This window comes from Zerene cesonia, chromosome 6 (assembly GCF_012273895.1).
Source record: "Zerene cesonia ecotype Mississippi chromosome 6, Zerene_cesonia_1.1, whole genome shotgun sequence".
NCBI lineage: Eukaryota > Metazoa > Arthropoda > Insecta > Lepidoptera > Pieridae > Zerene > Zerene cesonia.
The window spans coordinates 3,423,759-3,441,189 of record NC_052107.1 but is presented as its reverse complement, the minus strand read 5'-3'; the positions used below and the strand labels follow the sequence as shown (position 1 = coordinate 3,441,189).

The 17,431-nt window shown below is 33.0% G+C and overlaps 1 protein-coding gene across 2 annotated transcripts in view; it reads right to left on the bottom strand.

The window, feature by feature from the left end:
• LOC119840470 (tolloid-like protein 1) overlaps positions 1-17,431 on the bottom strand; it is a 65,836-nt gene that overhangs the window by 5,709 nt on the left and 42,696 nt on the right. For both annotated transcript variants that reach the window (XM_038367099.1, XM_038367098.1), the window contains exons 3-13: positions 13,845-14,092; positions 13,175-13,737; positions 12,781-13,084; positions 12,302-12,525; positions 10,824-11,002; positions 6,778-7,008; positions 6,425-6,565; positions 2,216-2,419; positions 1,436-1,548; positions 917-1,065; positions 473-678 (exon numbers count right to left, since the gene is read on the bottom strand). In XM_038367099.1, the coding sequence (XP_038223027.1) occupies positions 473-678; positions 917-1,065; positions 1,436-1,548; positions 2,216-2,419; positions 6,425-6,565; positions 6,778-7,008; positions 10,824-11,002; positions 12,302-12,525; positions 12,781-13,084; positions 13,175-13,737; positions 13,845-14,092 (2,562 nt within the window). The remainder of the gene's footprint in view (positions 1-472; positions 679-916; positions 1,066-1,435; positions 1,549-2,215; positions 2,420-6,424; positions 6,566-6,777; positions 7,009-10,823; positions 11,003-12,301; positions 12,526-12,780; positions 13,085-13,174; positions 13,738-13,844; positions 14,093-17,431) is intronic.

Sequence of the window (17,431 nt, the reverse complement as noted above, 5' to 3'; positions counted from 1 at the left end):
GAAATTGAATTGACAAAAGAATTTAGGACTCCAGAATCTAGACTCTTCATGTATATATAATTGTAGTACATAAAAAGCTATGTTATATGCCAGATGCCTGGTGAATTATCTTTGATCTGAAACACTCGACTGACTGGACACTCGATTCTCGTTAGAATTTGGTTTTCATTTTGGAGGCTAGAGAGACATAGTTATTGGGAAAATTTTTCACAGTGAAACATTCATTCTCAGGTAATTTCATTTGAATACAAATGCAAAATGATAGGCGGAAAACAAGTGTTTATGTAAAACCAAAAATTACATGGCACTAAAACATTACAAAGCTCTTGACATTATATTAATCGTTTTTCTCGCAGCCTACTACACATAACGGCTCCTTTGCAGTTGGCTTGTCAATCAAAATTCGACCAATGTATATATATATATATACATATTATAAAATATTTATATGTGTATAATGTGTATTTCTTACTTTCACATTTCTTCCCATCCGAGTGCAGCTCGTAGCCGATATCGCAAGCGCACTCGTAGCCGCCGAGCGTGTTGACGCAGGAATGGCTACAGCCGTGGTCAATCGACGCACACTCATCAAACTCCTTCATGAACGTAGCTGAGAATCCTGCTTTCTGCACTGAACTGTCCGACTCGAAGATCACGAGAAGCTTGTTTGATGTTGATCTTAAATTTTATCGAAAAATTAATCAATAAAAAACAAAGGTCCGTATGATATCGTGAAATACCGCAGAAAATTTGAATTAGCAGTTATTAAAATATTTGTAAGTACCTAGTAATTCAATTATTTAGTGTGACGCTAAATCTTCAAATGAATCAATGCTATTTTATAAATCGTGTTCTAATCAGTTATCCTACGCAGATTACCAATTATATTTCAACTCATCTTTGTACAATAAAATACCTGATATCTGGTGGAATCTTGTGTCCACAGAACATGCCGATAAGCGGGCTGTCCATTGAGTCGCCATCTCTCACTTTGACTTTGTCGTAGTTACACAGATCGTGGTTTTCCACCTCGAATGAGTGGAACCGCAGTGCTACTTGATAATCCTAATTAAAACATACGAAAAAAAATTATGTAAAGCTTGTATGTATCAAAACGGATCGAATTTAAATTAATTGAATATCAGGGAATTTGCAAGAATCGTCGGATCAGATTTTAATAGAAGGCTAGTGCTTCCCCAGCTCTGGTGCATTCCATTGGAGATCTCGGAGTCCTTGCTACCGCACTTTAGTCACCGCGGAGGTTTTAATGGATAAGAATCCTACACGCTCTACATACTTACTGAAAGATCGCGTAGTTTTAGTAGGTTAGTGCCTCCCATGGAACGAAATCTCAAGGACGATATTGTTTATTAAATAAGTCAAGTAAGAGTAATGAAATAGTAGAAGATTAGTTATGAATAGCAGAAGAATTTACCTGGGGCACAGTTAATTTCCACACGCACAGTTTATTTGGTTGATAATCGTCAGGATAGTTGGGTGACTCCAAGTGACCACTGCTGTCCACTTCTATATTTCCGCCGCACACCGCTATTCAAAATAAAATTTAAAGAATGATATAAATTGCTGAAAAAATTGTATTTTATATACTTTGTTTGTGGATTACGTTCTTGGCATTTTATATGTTACAATCACTTGATTTTAAATATTTCTTCCAATGAAATTAATTAACATAATTAGACCCAGGTTCAGATTTTATAGGAAACCCTTACATAATATATAATCGTTCCAGTAAAATATACAATCAATTTATACTTTACGATTATCACGTACAGATTTTCGAGTATATGAGTGTACCTAAGATCGTAATTGTGAATATTTCGAAAGAATCTTTAGTAAAACAGCTCATAGCAACATAAAACAAATTCTTTATTAACTTTTATTACGACTATATACGGATTAATAAAATTCCATGTAATAAAGTAGGAAGGATGTTTTTTTCCTATGCTGATAGATGTAAATAATTTATAGGCTTGAGGAAAAATGTTCACCCGAAAGGTGAGATTTCTTAGAAAATAATTCGTTTCGAGGTTCTTAAAATAATTCAGGTCACAAACGAAAATACATTTTATTATAATCAATGTTTTGCGTAGTTATTTTTATTTGATATGTAATATTATAATTGTAATGTCCTGTAAAATTTACATACATACATTTTACATGCTTTATAATTTAATCCCTATAATATCCAACCCACCTTCATAATAAGCTCTAAATCCCCGATGCGGTTTGGGCCTCAAGCCGGGATGATATACAACGGTCAGTCTGGATCCCGTGGACCTCATCATTGGGCCCTTGCCGGAACCACAAATCCTGCCAAGTACTGGCGCGTTGGGCATATACCCATCCAACACTTCAACCCACTCAGAGCGGCATTCATCCGACTTGTGGATGTCTATTTCTGAAGATATAAATTAAGAGATCGTTGCTCGATTATGGAACTCGAGTATTTAAAAAAAAAAATGGAGTAATCACCACGTGATAAGTTTATAAAACAGCATTGGACAATCAACGCGTCTAATGTTGTATTTTGAAATACCTATTCTTTAATGTTAGAAGTGATGTAATTTTTTATTTCATTTAATTTATTCAAGTAACACAGACTCAGTATGTTAGTAATAATTAATTTTTTAAAACTGTGTGAGTATATTATGTCTTAAATACAATAATTGTGTCTACTAGGCATGTCAGCCACTACTACAATGCTATAATGAAAGCAGAAACTTTGCAGCAGTGGTCCACATACCAGCCGTCAAGCTAGCTCGCTATACAGCGCATGATCTCATTGGGGCTGACCCGTACACGGCGCACCAGGGATGTGCATCTTTTTCGCATTGTGGCAAAAATGTGTAATATATTATGTAAAATACAATGCAAAAACGATATAATATCAGAAGAACGAACAATCTCCCAAAAAGAACGAGAACAAAAACAACTATAAAAAACCAGCCAATCATATGAAAATAAAAATCTAATGGTTTTATAGTAAACGAGCACAATGTCCTTTAAATTGTATTTCTAAACCTTCATCTTAATTAAGGCTACGATAAACCTAAACCAGCACGTGCAGATGAAATCCCGTGTGTTGGAAACTCGCATTAGATAAAGTGCTTTTTATTTTCCTAACCTTGTAACCCATCGAAATCGCTAAAATTGTGTGTAAAAGTAATCTAATAAAAAAACATTTAGTAAAATATAACTTTAATAAAGAATTTTATAAAATTGTTGGATAAAGTACATACTACGGCACTAATTTTAGAATCATTGGAAAATTTATATAATTACACGAGTAGGAAAAGGTCCGTAGAAGTAATCGGGAGCGCTGCTCTAAACATCAATTTATTGTGGTCTTGCCTTCATTATCCCTTTTAATATGGGTTATGTGGAAACATGTATAAATTATTTCCATTAGTATTAAATGTGAGGTATAAATTTTATTATTTCAAAGTGATTTTATTAGGGTAATTTTCAATGGAAAAAGGTGCTTCTATGCAAAGATGTTATTACAGCTCCACCATCATTTGGAGCTTTTATTGCATATTCAAATGTACGATATCTTTTACCGCCTGTTTTTTTAACAGTAAATGTACTATTGTCTGGCAAACATCACGTTATAATGATGCAGATGCTTTATAAATCATCCTACTAATATTATAAATGCGAAAGTTTGTAAGGATGTGTGTGAGTTTGTTGCTCTTTCACGCAAAAACTACTGAACCTATAATAAAATTTGGTACGTAGACAGCTGGACAACTGAAATATTATATAGGCAACTTTTTATCCCGATATTCCTACGGGATACGGACTTACGCGGGTGAAACCGCGTGGCGCAGCTAGTAATAAATAAAAAAAAATCCTTTTTAATCAAACAGTGGAATCTTGCCTATCTCTTTAAATAAATACTCCAGTTATTGATTATTTAAAGTAATTCAAAGCAAACAGCACTGCTTATTAACGCTAGGCATTCGTAATACTTATCAAACTGACACATTCTTTGCCTCAATTTGTTACTGAAATCCAACTTCTCTTTCAAGGGGTTTCATTACATAGCTCCATGAAAGCTGTCTCATTGTGTTACGCATACAATAAATGTTGCGAAACCATTCCAACCGTACCGTCTTCTCGATAAAGGAATTCAGAACAATATATTCGCGTTATATAGAGAAGCCATAGGTTTCAATTATTGTTAGGCTGTAATTTGGAGATGTGAGATTCATTTTGTATAAATATTATTTGCTTAAATGGATTTGATACGTAAAAAGTAATGACAATTTATGAATCGTATCAAAAAGGACGAAAGCCTTTACTTGAATTTAACCCCTACGATAACAATCTATTTATTTTATATACACAGTTTCAAAATTAGGTATAATGCAATAAACGTAAGTAAGTACAACTCTTATATATTCTCGCAGGAATACTCGCAGGAATACGGATATTACGTATTTTATATAAGAGTGTACAATCTTCTAATTTCCAACGCACTCAATATACACGAATATCATCAACACAAGAAACGTTTCAATCTATCTTCAGATAAAGTTATAAAGAGATATCTATTAATCGTTAAATACCGACTTTATATCGGTACGCATCAGCAGAATAAAAGTGGTGCTCAGTAACGTTCAAGAGGCACTTTGAACAAAATTAGGGTGGCCCTTACAGCCAACAGCGAGCCCCATAACGCCGATGCCCTTTATATTCGCCTGACCCTGTTAAAATGTTTAATAAAAGTTTAGTATAGATCCGATTTAAATGGATTCGGCTGGATTCTTTGTCACCTGTTTGCAAGTAATGTCTTATTAGGCTGTAAAGGTACGGTAATTATTTTGTATTGAGTTTTTTTGTCAACAATAATTCCCTTAAAGCAGGGAAAGATTTGAATTTAATATATTCCTGTTAAATCTATAATAATTGATATTCAATCTCAACAATAATCGAAAACTTTTTCCATTTGTATGACATAATTGTTAGAATAGCTGGATATCGTTACTGATAAGAAATAATGGATGTAATATCCCAACCTTTTATTTTTTATAAATATAATAGTTGTATAATATTCCTATAATTTTTTTCTCATAAGTCATTACTAGTTCATTTCCTGCGATGATGGTGCAAAACTTTGTTACCAAAATTGCTGGGTCTATAAGTTATATTAGTGAATGAATCATTGTTTATTTGTTAGAGTTATAATTAAATCCCTTTAATGCTTGATATACGGGACACAATAATTATCTTTAAGACAATGTCTGTATTGGGTGTAGATCAAATAAACACTGTTTGAGATATCGCTATATCCTGCGTTCGGAATCTTGCTTATTGATTATCAATTTCCTATTCATAATTATCTTTCAATTTGCTACGAACATATTAATATAAGTAAAAAAACATGTGTGTTTTTTTCCCTAAAACGGAAAATCTTATATGCCAGTCTTTTCAAAAATTTAGCCATTTAATTTATGGTCATGTCTCCGGTCATCAACTTTTATATGCCAAATTGCATCTGAAAAGCTTCAGTGGTTTAAAAATAGTAGCTTGTCAGATTTATGTTCATGGTACTAATAACATTAACGAGGATATAACAATTTGTTACCACCATGTTATATACGAGCCTGTTTGTTCTCCACTAACAAAAGACGAAGGAATGTTTAGATTAAGTTAGCCAAGGAATTTCTTTACAACTTGCTAACCAAAGTTTAGAGTAAGCCCATTAATGTGTTGCACTTGGGGTATTCTGGATTCTTTGAATTTTTGTTTATACAGAAACAAATAAAGTTCTTTTTCGGAAATAAAACTTCAAAGAATAGTTGTAAGCACTGCTTAAGAAGAGCACGAGCCATAAAATCAACTGAATCGTTTTCTTTTCAAACTTGAAATAAAAGAAGGAGCTTCTCAATTTGACTGTTTTTTTGCGATGCGATGTTACATCAGAACTTTCGACTGGATGAACTAATTTTGATGATGATTATATTATGATCTTTTTTATTTGACAGCTAGTACCGTCCATGTGATTGCATGTATAATTGGTCTAGTTCTGACAAGGCTAAGGTTTAAAGTATTGATTTGTTCACTTTTTTTTAAATAATATGTTACAATTAAAACTCGTGTTTCTTTAGAACGCGTAGGGCGTTTCCCACTCAAATAAACCAATATAGATCTAAATAAGACCTGAATTAATTGATTGTAGTTTTTGACGCTTTTTCTGTAGTTTAGACTTGTTTTAACAAAGGCATTTCGTTACAACTAGTTCTAACTAGCGAAAACGGGTTAAAACAAAAAAACATGTTTAACGTTAACATATGTATGTACGACAGATTGTTGGTTCGTATCTACGGAGGCACTAATCACACGAAAGTTTTGGTCTAGGAATTTTACTCGTAGTTTGCAGAACTGATATGAGCCTTACCTGTAATATTTAGGACGACTCTCTCGCCGTGTGTGGCGACAATTCGCCACTCACAGGTTTCAGCCGTGGCTGGTGGAGTCTCTGTTCCCCAGCCGGGGGAATTAAACCACCCGGAGTTGCCTAGGATTGTTTTGCCGCATTCTGGATAAAAACAAGATTTTGAAATGGGTGATAAATGTTATACAAGATGGGCTGCAAATGGTATAATGGGAAGATCTATCTATTAAAGAAAAAAGTGTTACAATATACAGGAATTGATAATGTTAAAACCTTATTTATGTAGGGAAAAGCTTTGAACATTAGAAACTTATAAGTACTAGAGTAGTATTATTTGAGTTAATTTTCAAACTTACTTGCACACTTATAAAGGAGATTGGTCTGCGCAATATCACTAGCGCTCAGCCGGACTCTTTGCCCAATCTCTGGCCTTTTCTTGCCATGCACTTCCAGGGGCAGTATCGTGTCTAAATACGTGCCCTTACTGAAAGTGTTCCTTGCGTAGTGCATGATGGAGTCGTAGTCGTACGTCTGACCGAGAGAGTTCACTTCTTCTTCCGTTAGTTTGTTGAAATTGTACTCTTGACCTAAATTTATGCAAATGTTTAGTTTTTTAATAGTTTAATTATAATTCTAACCTACTAACAAGTAAGGGAAAAGAACGATTCAATCATTTTTGTAACATAAACTAATCCATAAAGCTTAACTTATTTTATCCGGCATAGATTGTTTTAAAACAATTATTGTCGTGCAATTGTATTAATAAAGAAAAAAAATATATTGTCTGATCATTTTCTGCACAATTTCTTGTAACAGAGCATTCGTTCAAGAGATTTAATAAATTTTTTTTCTTCTTAAGTTCCAACATCATCAACATATTCATAAAGTTACGTCTTATAAAACATTGCAATTAAAATTCCAGAGATAGCCTGCGAAGCATGTGAATCATCAAACGATATTATCATATACCAATCGGTATTATTAAAATTCCTTACGAAACGTTTTTCAATTTTGTCAACATGAGATACAGTGGCTTAAATTAAATGTCTTTTGAATTTTTTTTTATACCTTCTTATCGCTGTTATTACGTAATAATGTTGTACGTTCGTTAATAAGAAGTTCCTCAAAGATGATATGTGACGCAATATATACATTAAAATACTAACAAGTAACTAGTAACAAAACTATTCAGTAAGTGACGTCACAGATATTGGCGGGAAAAGTATGACGTAATGACATTAATCCAAATTATGGCGACTTGCTTCTGTGTATATCTGCTGACCTGAGATGACCAAATGAATGCTCCCATGCAAAAAAACTGCTATAGGGCTGCTTTGTTTTATATCAGATCACTAGAAGATTTAAGGATATATTTAAACATTAAACATTTAACGTCACGATGACGAAACAAATACTTCCATTCAAACAATTTAAGGATTGCTCCATATACCAGATATTTTATGTAATTTCTTGTCGTAAGGAAGCCATACAGAAAAATTATCAAGTAATTTGCAATAGGAAAGGATGATGCTCAAGATTATACCCATGTCTATTTTCAAGTAACATTTCGTAACAAATCAGTGCTCTATATAAATCAAACACGTTTCGTGAGTCGGTCACGATCAGAGGGGCACATTGAAGAGTATTATAATAAACAGGAAGAGATCATGTTTCCTTCCTGAGGTATGAACTTTTGATTGCTACGCCGTGGAGGTGATGGATATTGTCTCTGCTAGGTAACTAAGCGAATTAAATACATCTATTGTCCAAAGAAATTCAATGAAACCTTTTACAAATGAAATGTTTCGGGATTATTATGGTTTATCTATTTCACTATATATCATTGACTAAACTGATACATATGGATCAATAGCGTTCGATTAGTATTTGGAAATTGTGAGAATTGACATAGGATAGATTAAATGTCAATATATCGTTTGTTTTGAATATTGTTAATTTACATGGACGGGTTTAATTAATTGTCAATATTATGTAGCTTCATTTATGGGATATACGCTTTAACAATAGAATTTCTCGTAGTAAGAGTTTCGTATAGCTATATATATTCTATAAATATGAAACCTTTATTAAAATGTTCAGAGAGTAGTATATACCTATATTATGACGTTAACGAATATTTGGAAATCATGGATTGTTGTTGTTTAAAAACCACATGACAGTTCTTTGTAACCATTCTTATGTATACATATTACATATGTATTAAAATGTGAAATCATAGAATAATAAGTAAAAGTAAAAATGATATAATTGGAAAGAACAATTACAGAGCTTCTTGTCGGCTCTTCTCTCGTCTTTGCTCTCCGAAACGGTGGTAAATGTTAAAGCTGTGTTATGACAATTTAAAATTGTTTCTTTCATACGTCTAATTGTATTAACAAATGTTTGAGTTTGGGTTTAACACCGTTACTAATTCAAAGATTTCCGCATCAACGTTATTCACCTCAATACATATCTACTAAAATTACCCTAGGCTACATTCTGGTTGGCGTGTATTTTTAGCCTACGCATACAAAGGTTGCGAGGTTCGTAACTAAGTGGCAGCGGACTTCACGTGGAAAATAAGGAAGCATTTGTAAAGATTTCAGCGGAGTTGGATTGGGGTCAAACTCCACATTCGAAGGCTACGCAGCGTAACGCGTAACTCGACGCACTCCAACATTTATGGCTATTATATCTGAGATAGACGGAACGACCCCATGTAAACTGTGTACGTGAAATTGTTTTCGCTTAGCCGTATTGATTTATTTACATATTTATCCAGTTTATCAACGATTTACGAGGCAGAGTCTCCGGTAAAGTACTCTCGCTGGAAAAACGTGCGCAAATTTAATGTTTAAATCAGTTTAGGGAAACTTTTTTTTTAATTTCCTCCGTTTGTGTTGTGAACTTTTTATTGGCGCACAGGTATGCTCGTGAAGCGGCCGTCGTGACCGCAATGAACTGGGGCAACCAAGTCTTGTCCGCATTTTTTAATTTGTTTTATTTAGCGTATACGGGCTGAATTTTTAAGTGGTCTTCAGGGTCAAATGAGTAGCTATAAGATAATGTCTTATATAAGCAATGGTTTATCTTGACGTATGGATATTTAAAAAATTTAGCTTTTTGGTGAGAGATTTCAGATTTATTCCGATTTAATATTACATTTATTTTTATGAATTATGTTTCTAATTCATAAATAATAAACATATTTTAATTTATATTTTACTGTTAGCAAACTGTGTCCAAGATATCCGATCACCGCAGTACATATACTTAATAAAAATCATAAGCATGCCACAAGATTGTCTGATAAAAACACTTACTAAACGTAGCGGTGTTATTGGTGCTAAATAATATAAAGTACTTGTTTAATTGGTTATAACACAGTCCCTTGCAAGCAGATTACGTGATGAGTTAAGTACTACCGGGCGATTTGTGCACGCGTCGCCACTTAAACCAATTTCAATCCAAATTAGACAAAGACGGCTTTTGGGAGAATTATGGCGCAATTTCGATACTTTGAATTGTATTATGGGTGAAAATGTCTCCAATTCATCCAAGAGTGTTTCAGAAAAAGAGTGAATCTTAGAGAAATAATCATCCCTTCATATTTGCCTTTCACCCGAAAGATGTTTGTTAAAATCAGTTTTAGATATAGATAATGATTGAAAGTTATTAAGTTTCCCGTGAGGTAAAATAAATGTTTTTAAAGCTGCTTATTATAATTTAGTAATAACATTTTTGCTTCTTTGTTATATTTTAGGATTTATTCCAATAAGCAAGGAGTATTAATATAAAGTTTCGGTACCATATTAAAACTATAAAATCTATTATAAATTGATACAGCTAAAATATTGATACTTTATGATCAATATTTTTATAACAACCGTTTATGATAATATTAGAATTGCAGAAGTTTTCGCAAATGAAATATTAGAATAATATAGAGAATATTTTTATGCCATTCAGTTCCAATACTTTATTACTCCTGCACGTAAGTATTTACCCGCCGATTTTACGAGAGCTATATTTCTAGATAACCGGCTACTGATCGCGACTGTACTTATTCTTGTTTATTTATTTTCATTGTTTTGCTCGTTGAGGTTTTTTATCTCAGTCACTTTAATTATTTATAACATGACGCCAAAAGTAATAGATACAAAGCAGTATTTTCTTGTAATATAATGAATAAATCGCGTTTAAAATCCGTTAAAAAGTTTTTAATTTCTACAAGATATAAAGTATTTAATTGAGACTTCGCACTGTCAATTTTAAAAGCCAGTTTAAACTGAAAATAAGTACTACGTTATCCGTCTTGGTACAACAGGTTAACTATCTATTTCTGAATCTATGGTAACAGAAGATATACTAGACGAACTCTATGAAAACAACATCAACTCACCAGTCATAATATTATCCCGGATGATCTGCACGTGTCTATCGCGGTCAGGCCGCGTGTGTTCATGCCAGAAGCCCACAACGTGACCGAGCTCGTGCACAACGATGCCGAATTTATCACAGTTCTTACCGATGGATATTGCTTGAGCTCCGTTACCACGCTTACCGACGAAGGAACAACAGCTGGTGTAGATAACAAAGAAGCATATGAGTTATATCATCGATTATTATGTGATAAGGAGTACGCAATATGAGCCTACTAGCTGCGCCCCGCGGTTTCACCCGCGTAAGACTGTATCCCGTAGGAATATCGGAATAAAAAGTTGCCTATATGTTATTCCAGTTGTCCAGCTGTCTAAGTACCAAATTTCATTGCAAACGGTTGAGTAGTTTTTGCGTGAAAGAGCAACAAACACACACACATCCTTACAAACTTTCGCATTTATAATATTAGTAGGATTAGTAGGATTGACTGTCTTCCGTGGCAATCTAAAGATCAACCCAATATATGCTTTTTAATATCTTTTGCCCGCAGCTTTGCACGCGTTGTATTCGAAGCAGTTAAATAGATGTTATTATACATATAAAGCTTTCTCTCGAATCACCCTATACATTAAAAATATCGCATCAGAATCCGTTGTGTCTACATAATAGTTAAGATCTAATCATACATGCGACATGCGACTTTGTAAATTTACTTATCAAATGTAAGGCTGCGTAAAGGAACATTTCAAACCTGCGAAGAAATGAAGCTTTGAATTATATTTATTTGTAAGGGATTAGGTCAACGAAATAGCGCAATGTCATAGATATAATCATCTATCACGTTACCAGCTCGTCACGACTCAGAAAATAAATTGATGTGGCCACTCACTAGCGGAATAAATGTTTCCCAGTTATTTAAGAAGTTTGTTTCAAATTTACTTAGGAAATATTTCATGAAGATTTCGGTTAAGGATCAGAAATTGTATATATAACTGTCCTTTAATATTGTAGATCATTAAATAGTTATCAATACGTAACATTTGATTAAATAAATTAATTTGCTCTGACTCTTAAATGGATTTACATTTTTTCAAAAGTATTCTAATAACGCTTTTTTGATAATATCAATTTCGGATATTGGCAATTTGAAATATTTTCAGTACAATTTGATATTCATTTGCCAATTCAATTGATTCATTTGGCTTCATTTCATTAATCAAGAAAATTGCCTACGCTCTCATTTAGAATTTATTTTAACTAAATTCTCAATTTACATCATAATATTCTTCAGGTACAATTTTGTACAAAAGTGGAATTAAAAATTTCCGTTGAACCTCATACTGTCAGTCTATTTTATAATTACATATATGTATTTATGGTCCAGGATAACCTTACTATAATAATACCAAATTAAATCGGATGTAGGTTTGGGAAAGACCCTAACATATACAAGCATTGTCTGTTAATAATAAAGTTAAGTGTAGGTCCAGAACTTACCCGCAGGGTCTTTCCGTGAAAACAATGTAGTCTCTATGTAGATCAGGATCTCTCTCAACGAACTTAACGCAAGTGAAATTCTCCCAATGCCTCATTGCTTGTTTGAAGAGAGATTTATGGGCGCCACTAAAATTGCCATCAATCTCGTAAGGAATGACTCCGTTCTCCCAAATACGCTCCTTGCGATTTGTGGCCGCACGGGCGCTACGATGCCTTATTTTAATCTTAAACAAGTATTTTTATATAATTTCCATCATAAGCAATAAAACTCTGCATGTCGTGAAGTAAGAATGTAGTTTCTGTCAATAAATTGTCTGTACATAAAACGCTTTCTGGTAAAACCTTTTTTTTACGAAACATTACACTTTATACACATTAATTAATTAAATACTTTGGATTACTGTGCGGTAGAAATAATTTATTTTTTTTATACACTCTGTAATTTAATAATAATAAAAATAAAGAAATAAAATATGTACCTCTGTGTTATTATACATTTGACTCTCAGCTGCTTCTAAATCCATGTCAGAGTCCCGAAAAAACCAATCCTTAAATTCTTGTCTGTCATTGTTTTGCAATTTTATTTTAGTCGGAGGAATTACTTCAAAGTTTTTTTCAAATTCATGCTCGGGTATTTCGAACTTTGGATATACTAATTCACTTTTAATTTTATTTTCATGACGAAAAAACTCTTTTCGGCTGGGGTCTGCCTCAATTTTGTCTTCTTCGGACCACTTTAAGTTGTTATGTCCTATCCTCTCAATTGACTGTATATTTCGTAACCTACAATAGCAAAGATCTTTGTATTACAACTTACAAAATAATGAAACATGTAATGAAAATGACAAAAGTAAAGACTATCTTCTTTCTTACCTTCTTCTATTTCCATGCCTTCGTCTTCTATGGCGCTGATGACTGGTATCATAATTTAAACTTTGCAAACTTTCTGTAGGCTTCAATAAATCGTTAGATTCGCTCTTTTCAGATTTTAATTCATATTTAGTTCTGTTTGCACCCTTCACAATCCCATCTTTATCCTCTTCACGATCATTGGGAGATAATTCTCCATTTGTTGGTGCTGGCGCAACAGTCGTATTTTCAGGTAACTTGAATTTTATGTTGTTATTATTATTTGAATCTCCCGTAATTTCGCGACTATTGCTTTGAATTTTGTTTGTAACCTCTTCCATTTTTGGTGAAAAGTTAGATGATTTGAGATTTCCATAGAGTTCGTCAAGATTGAGGATATTATCGGAAGATATGTTGACTAATAAAACACCATCCTGTTCCAAACTCTCAGATTCTGTAAGATTATCTACAATAACGTTTTGACTTTGGTTATATGCTATTCCTGTATCCAGAATGTCAAAATTTTCCCCTGGAGGCAATTTTCCATTCTTCATTAAAAGAGATTTATCCAAACCTGCAGGTAATACCTAAAAATAACATTTATTAAATTCAAAAAATTCCATTAAATTTATTTTTGAAATGCTGTGTACACGTTTAATTATATTATGGATGTGTAATAATTCGGATTCAAAACCTTTGTGACTATGGAAGCTTCGTTGTACTTCTTTGGTTTTTCTTGAGGCAGTGGCAGTGGTTGTTTTGTTCTTTTTCTTAAAATATCAGGTAATCCTTCCTCTTCAACTTGAAGGCCTTCGAGAAGAACTTCTTTTTTTAACCTTTCAACCTCCTCTTGTAATGACTTATTAATTTTTGATGACGAAGGAGCAGTATTACTAGGTTTGAAGTAGTCGTCAGGAATTGCTATATCTCCTTGAAAATTACCTGTAACAAATTTTATGAATTTATTTTAAGGGAATTGATGAATACTGCTTTAAAGTATCGTATTTTATCTATCATTTATTTAAAAATAAGGAAGTAGATTAATTTAAAATAATCCAGAATTGTTTTGCGTGCTTAATAAGCTTATTAAACGCTTGACTCTACATAAGTAGTTATTCTAAAGGCGTGTACCCGAAATTCGTAAGATTTTCTAAAGTTTTAGTCGAAGTTTATGCAAACTAACAATCTCAGAAATTTTAATATCATTATTAATTTGATTGTGTGTGCTACCTTTCTATTATGAGCTTGTTTTAATATATTATTGTGACTATTATTATATATTTCTTCGTTTTTGTATTTTGTAGAAAAGACTATTTTCCTGTCAGTATAGTATACTCTGTGATGATGCAATTATGTCAAGCAGATGAGCATTTCATGTCATATCAGTCTGTATCCGGCTTTAATTAAGATCCGGGATAAAGGACATAACACGAAACCAATTATCTTCGATTGATCACATACACAGGAACATCAATTTGCAGGCTACCTTCGGTAATGCGCGTGAAATGCTGCAAGCTATTAACGACGTTAGCATCTGCCACGACCATAAAATGTAATGACCGCATGTTTCTGTCGCAGCTGCGGCCCAACGCTTGCTGCCAATTAATTAATTCTCAACATACGCATACACGACGGGAATTGGACAGCATGGTTTACGATAGTTCCAGCCAGCATGAATATTCATGCTTATACGTGATGAAGTTGATTATGCGCGCCAATTATGATTTCGCGAATACGCTTTTTTAATTTGAGAGTTAAAAATAATAACCATCGTATGACCATCCTTTGTAGCCCGATTTATTGTGTATCTATGAATTAGAAGAACTTTTATAATAATTGATCAAAGCTATATTTTAATTTGATTTAATTGACGTAATATCTGACAGTCTTTAGGTTCGCCTTGTCTGGAGTCTGGGCAATACGATCCCATCAAAAACATATTATATAAAAATAGCCAAGTCTCTTAACGGCGTGCTGCAATCAAACGTTGTGTTATCTTATAAATAGATAAAAGTAGGTCCAAAAATCTATAAAATAGATTTTTTTTAAACGTAGATTATTTACATAGATATGTTGGCTAACAATTTGGAGAATAAAGTTTCCAGCTGAGACTGGAGTGGATTTTGGTTTAGTTTGACTTGAGTTTCTACTGGTTCGGCCATGCTTTTTTTGATCGATTTGGCCGGGACTTCCAAATTATTTCGATTTATTTACTGTATAATAATCAAATTTATAAATACGTTACAATAAAATAGAGTGTATTATTTTTACACTTATATTTATTTGTAATAACGTTCCAGAATCAACGAATGTCAGTAAATGATAAAAACAATTTTAAACTACAAATTTATATTCTCTGCGTTCGTTAAATCATCAATTGGAAATATAGAAATCGTCGTAGCGTAATTTTGTAATAAGAAACCAATTTAAAGTCGACTTTGTGTTGTTCGATTTCCGCTTCTGATATTTTCTGTATTGAATCTGAAGTACACTTTAACATGTTACTAACGAGAGAATTCTTTTTCTTCCGAATGGAGCACACCTTTGAAGATAAAAAAGTAAATATAGACATAATATTTTCGATATATGTAGAAACGAATTGTATATTATATATTTACAAAAGTACACAATTAATCATAAAGGATATATTTTAAGGAGAAAGATAATAATAATATCCCTGAGGACGATATTATTATTGTATACCTAATTATTTTTCTACCTGTTTTATATGGGCTTTAATATTTGCTTTTATCACAACAATATAAACACGTTCCTTAGATTTTTTATACGCTTATCTATCGCTTTTTACGCTTAACGCATGCGATAAAATTATGTATGACTAAATACTTTAACATCCCGGACACTTTTTATCCCGGAAAAGTCCCAAATGTAAATATAAAGCATGTCGTACGCCACATCCAATTAACACTAATAATAAAGAGGATACTTTTATATTTTATATGTTTGTAACGTTTTCACGGAAAAACTAATGGACCAATTTCGAAAATTCTTTCACTATTAGAAAACTGCAATTTCACACAGTGACATATGCTTTATTTGTACACAAGCCGGGGCGGACATCTAAATTACAAGGACAGTTTCAGGCTGCATGCAAAGTGCATCACATTAAGTGTAAGGTGTGTCATCAGCCCATATATGTTCCCACTGCTGGAACACAGGCCTCCTATGTGGGTTCAGGCCATAATCCACCACACTGGCCAAGTGCGGGTTGGCAGTTGTCTTTTAACTTTTAATTTTTGAACTTTTAATTCATGGACATACCGGTTTCCTCCTCATGTTTTCCTTCACCGTTTTAAGCAGTGGTGATGTTATCCCGATGTGCAGATGAATTGAAAAATCAATTTATTTCCTGCACGCTCGCCCGGTCTCGAACCTTGACTAATCGATTTTGAAGTACGAGGTTCTCACCACTGAGCCACCACTACAGTGTAAGGTACCCATTACATATTTTTTTACATAATAACTGCTAAAGTTAGTTTCTTTGATTTTCTGTCACGTCACAACGGAACGATTTTGTAATATAAATGTACAAATATAGTTAGAAGGCTAGAGAGCGCGAGGAGGGTTATTTTTATCGCGGTTAAATATTATTCCGAAGGGAATTATCTTTGACTGCACGAGCAAAGTCGCGGCTGGAAAGCTGGTAGGCACGTAATAAAAAACATATCAATTGGCTTAAGATTAATCCACAAACGTATTCAAACTTCATTTTTATCCACATAAGTATATTCAAGTTGTATGTTAACTTTCTTAAAACATCAATTTGTCAATGCCATCTGAGCAAATGTACGTCTGCCTACCGCATCGGGAATACAAGACGTACAAAAGTTGCCTATATAAAGGTAATAATTAGAAATCATAATTTATGAGCATACAAAATTTTATCAAAATGTATACATCCACAAAATCTTCCTAATGTTTAAAGATGTAACTATGGTAATAGTTATATGGAGTTTTATATAAATATGCAGAAGAGTTATTTAGATATAAGTATTTTGAAATAGTAACGTACCTAAATCATATTGGATAAATGTTAAAACTCACACACACACACAATTATGCTATACTTTTTAATATAATGAAACACGGCGTATTCCTAGATATTTCTGACCTTGCATGCATTGTGGTTTACAAGGCCTACATTGTAACCTGGTTAGTTATTTATAGGTTTTATTTTAGTCTCTTTTTAACTTGTATATATTTTAATACGTTTTCTATAAACGGTTTAGCGCCATACAAAATTATAATAGATAAAATTCG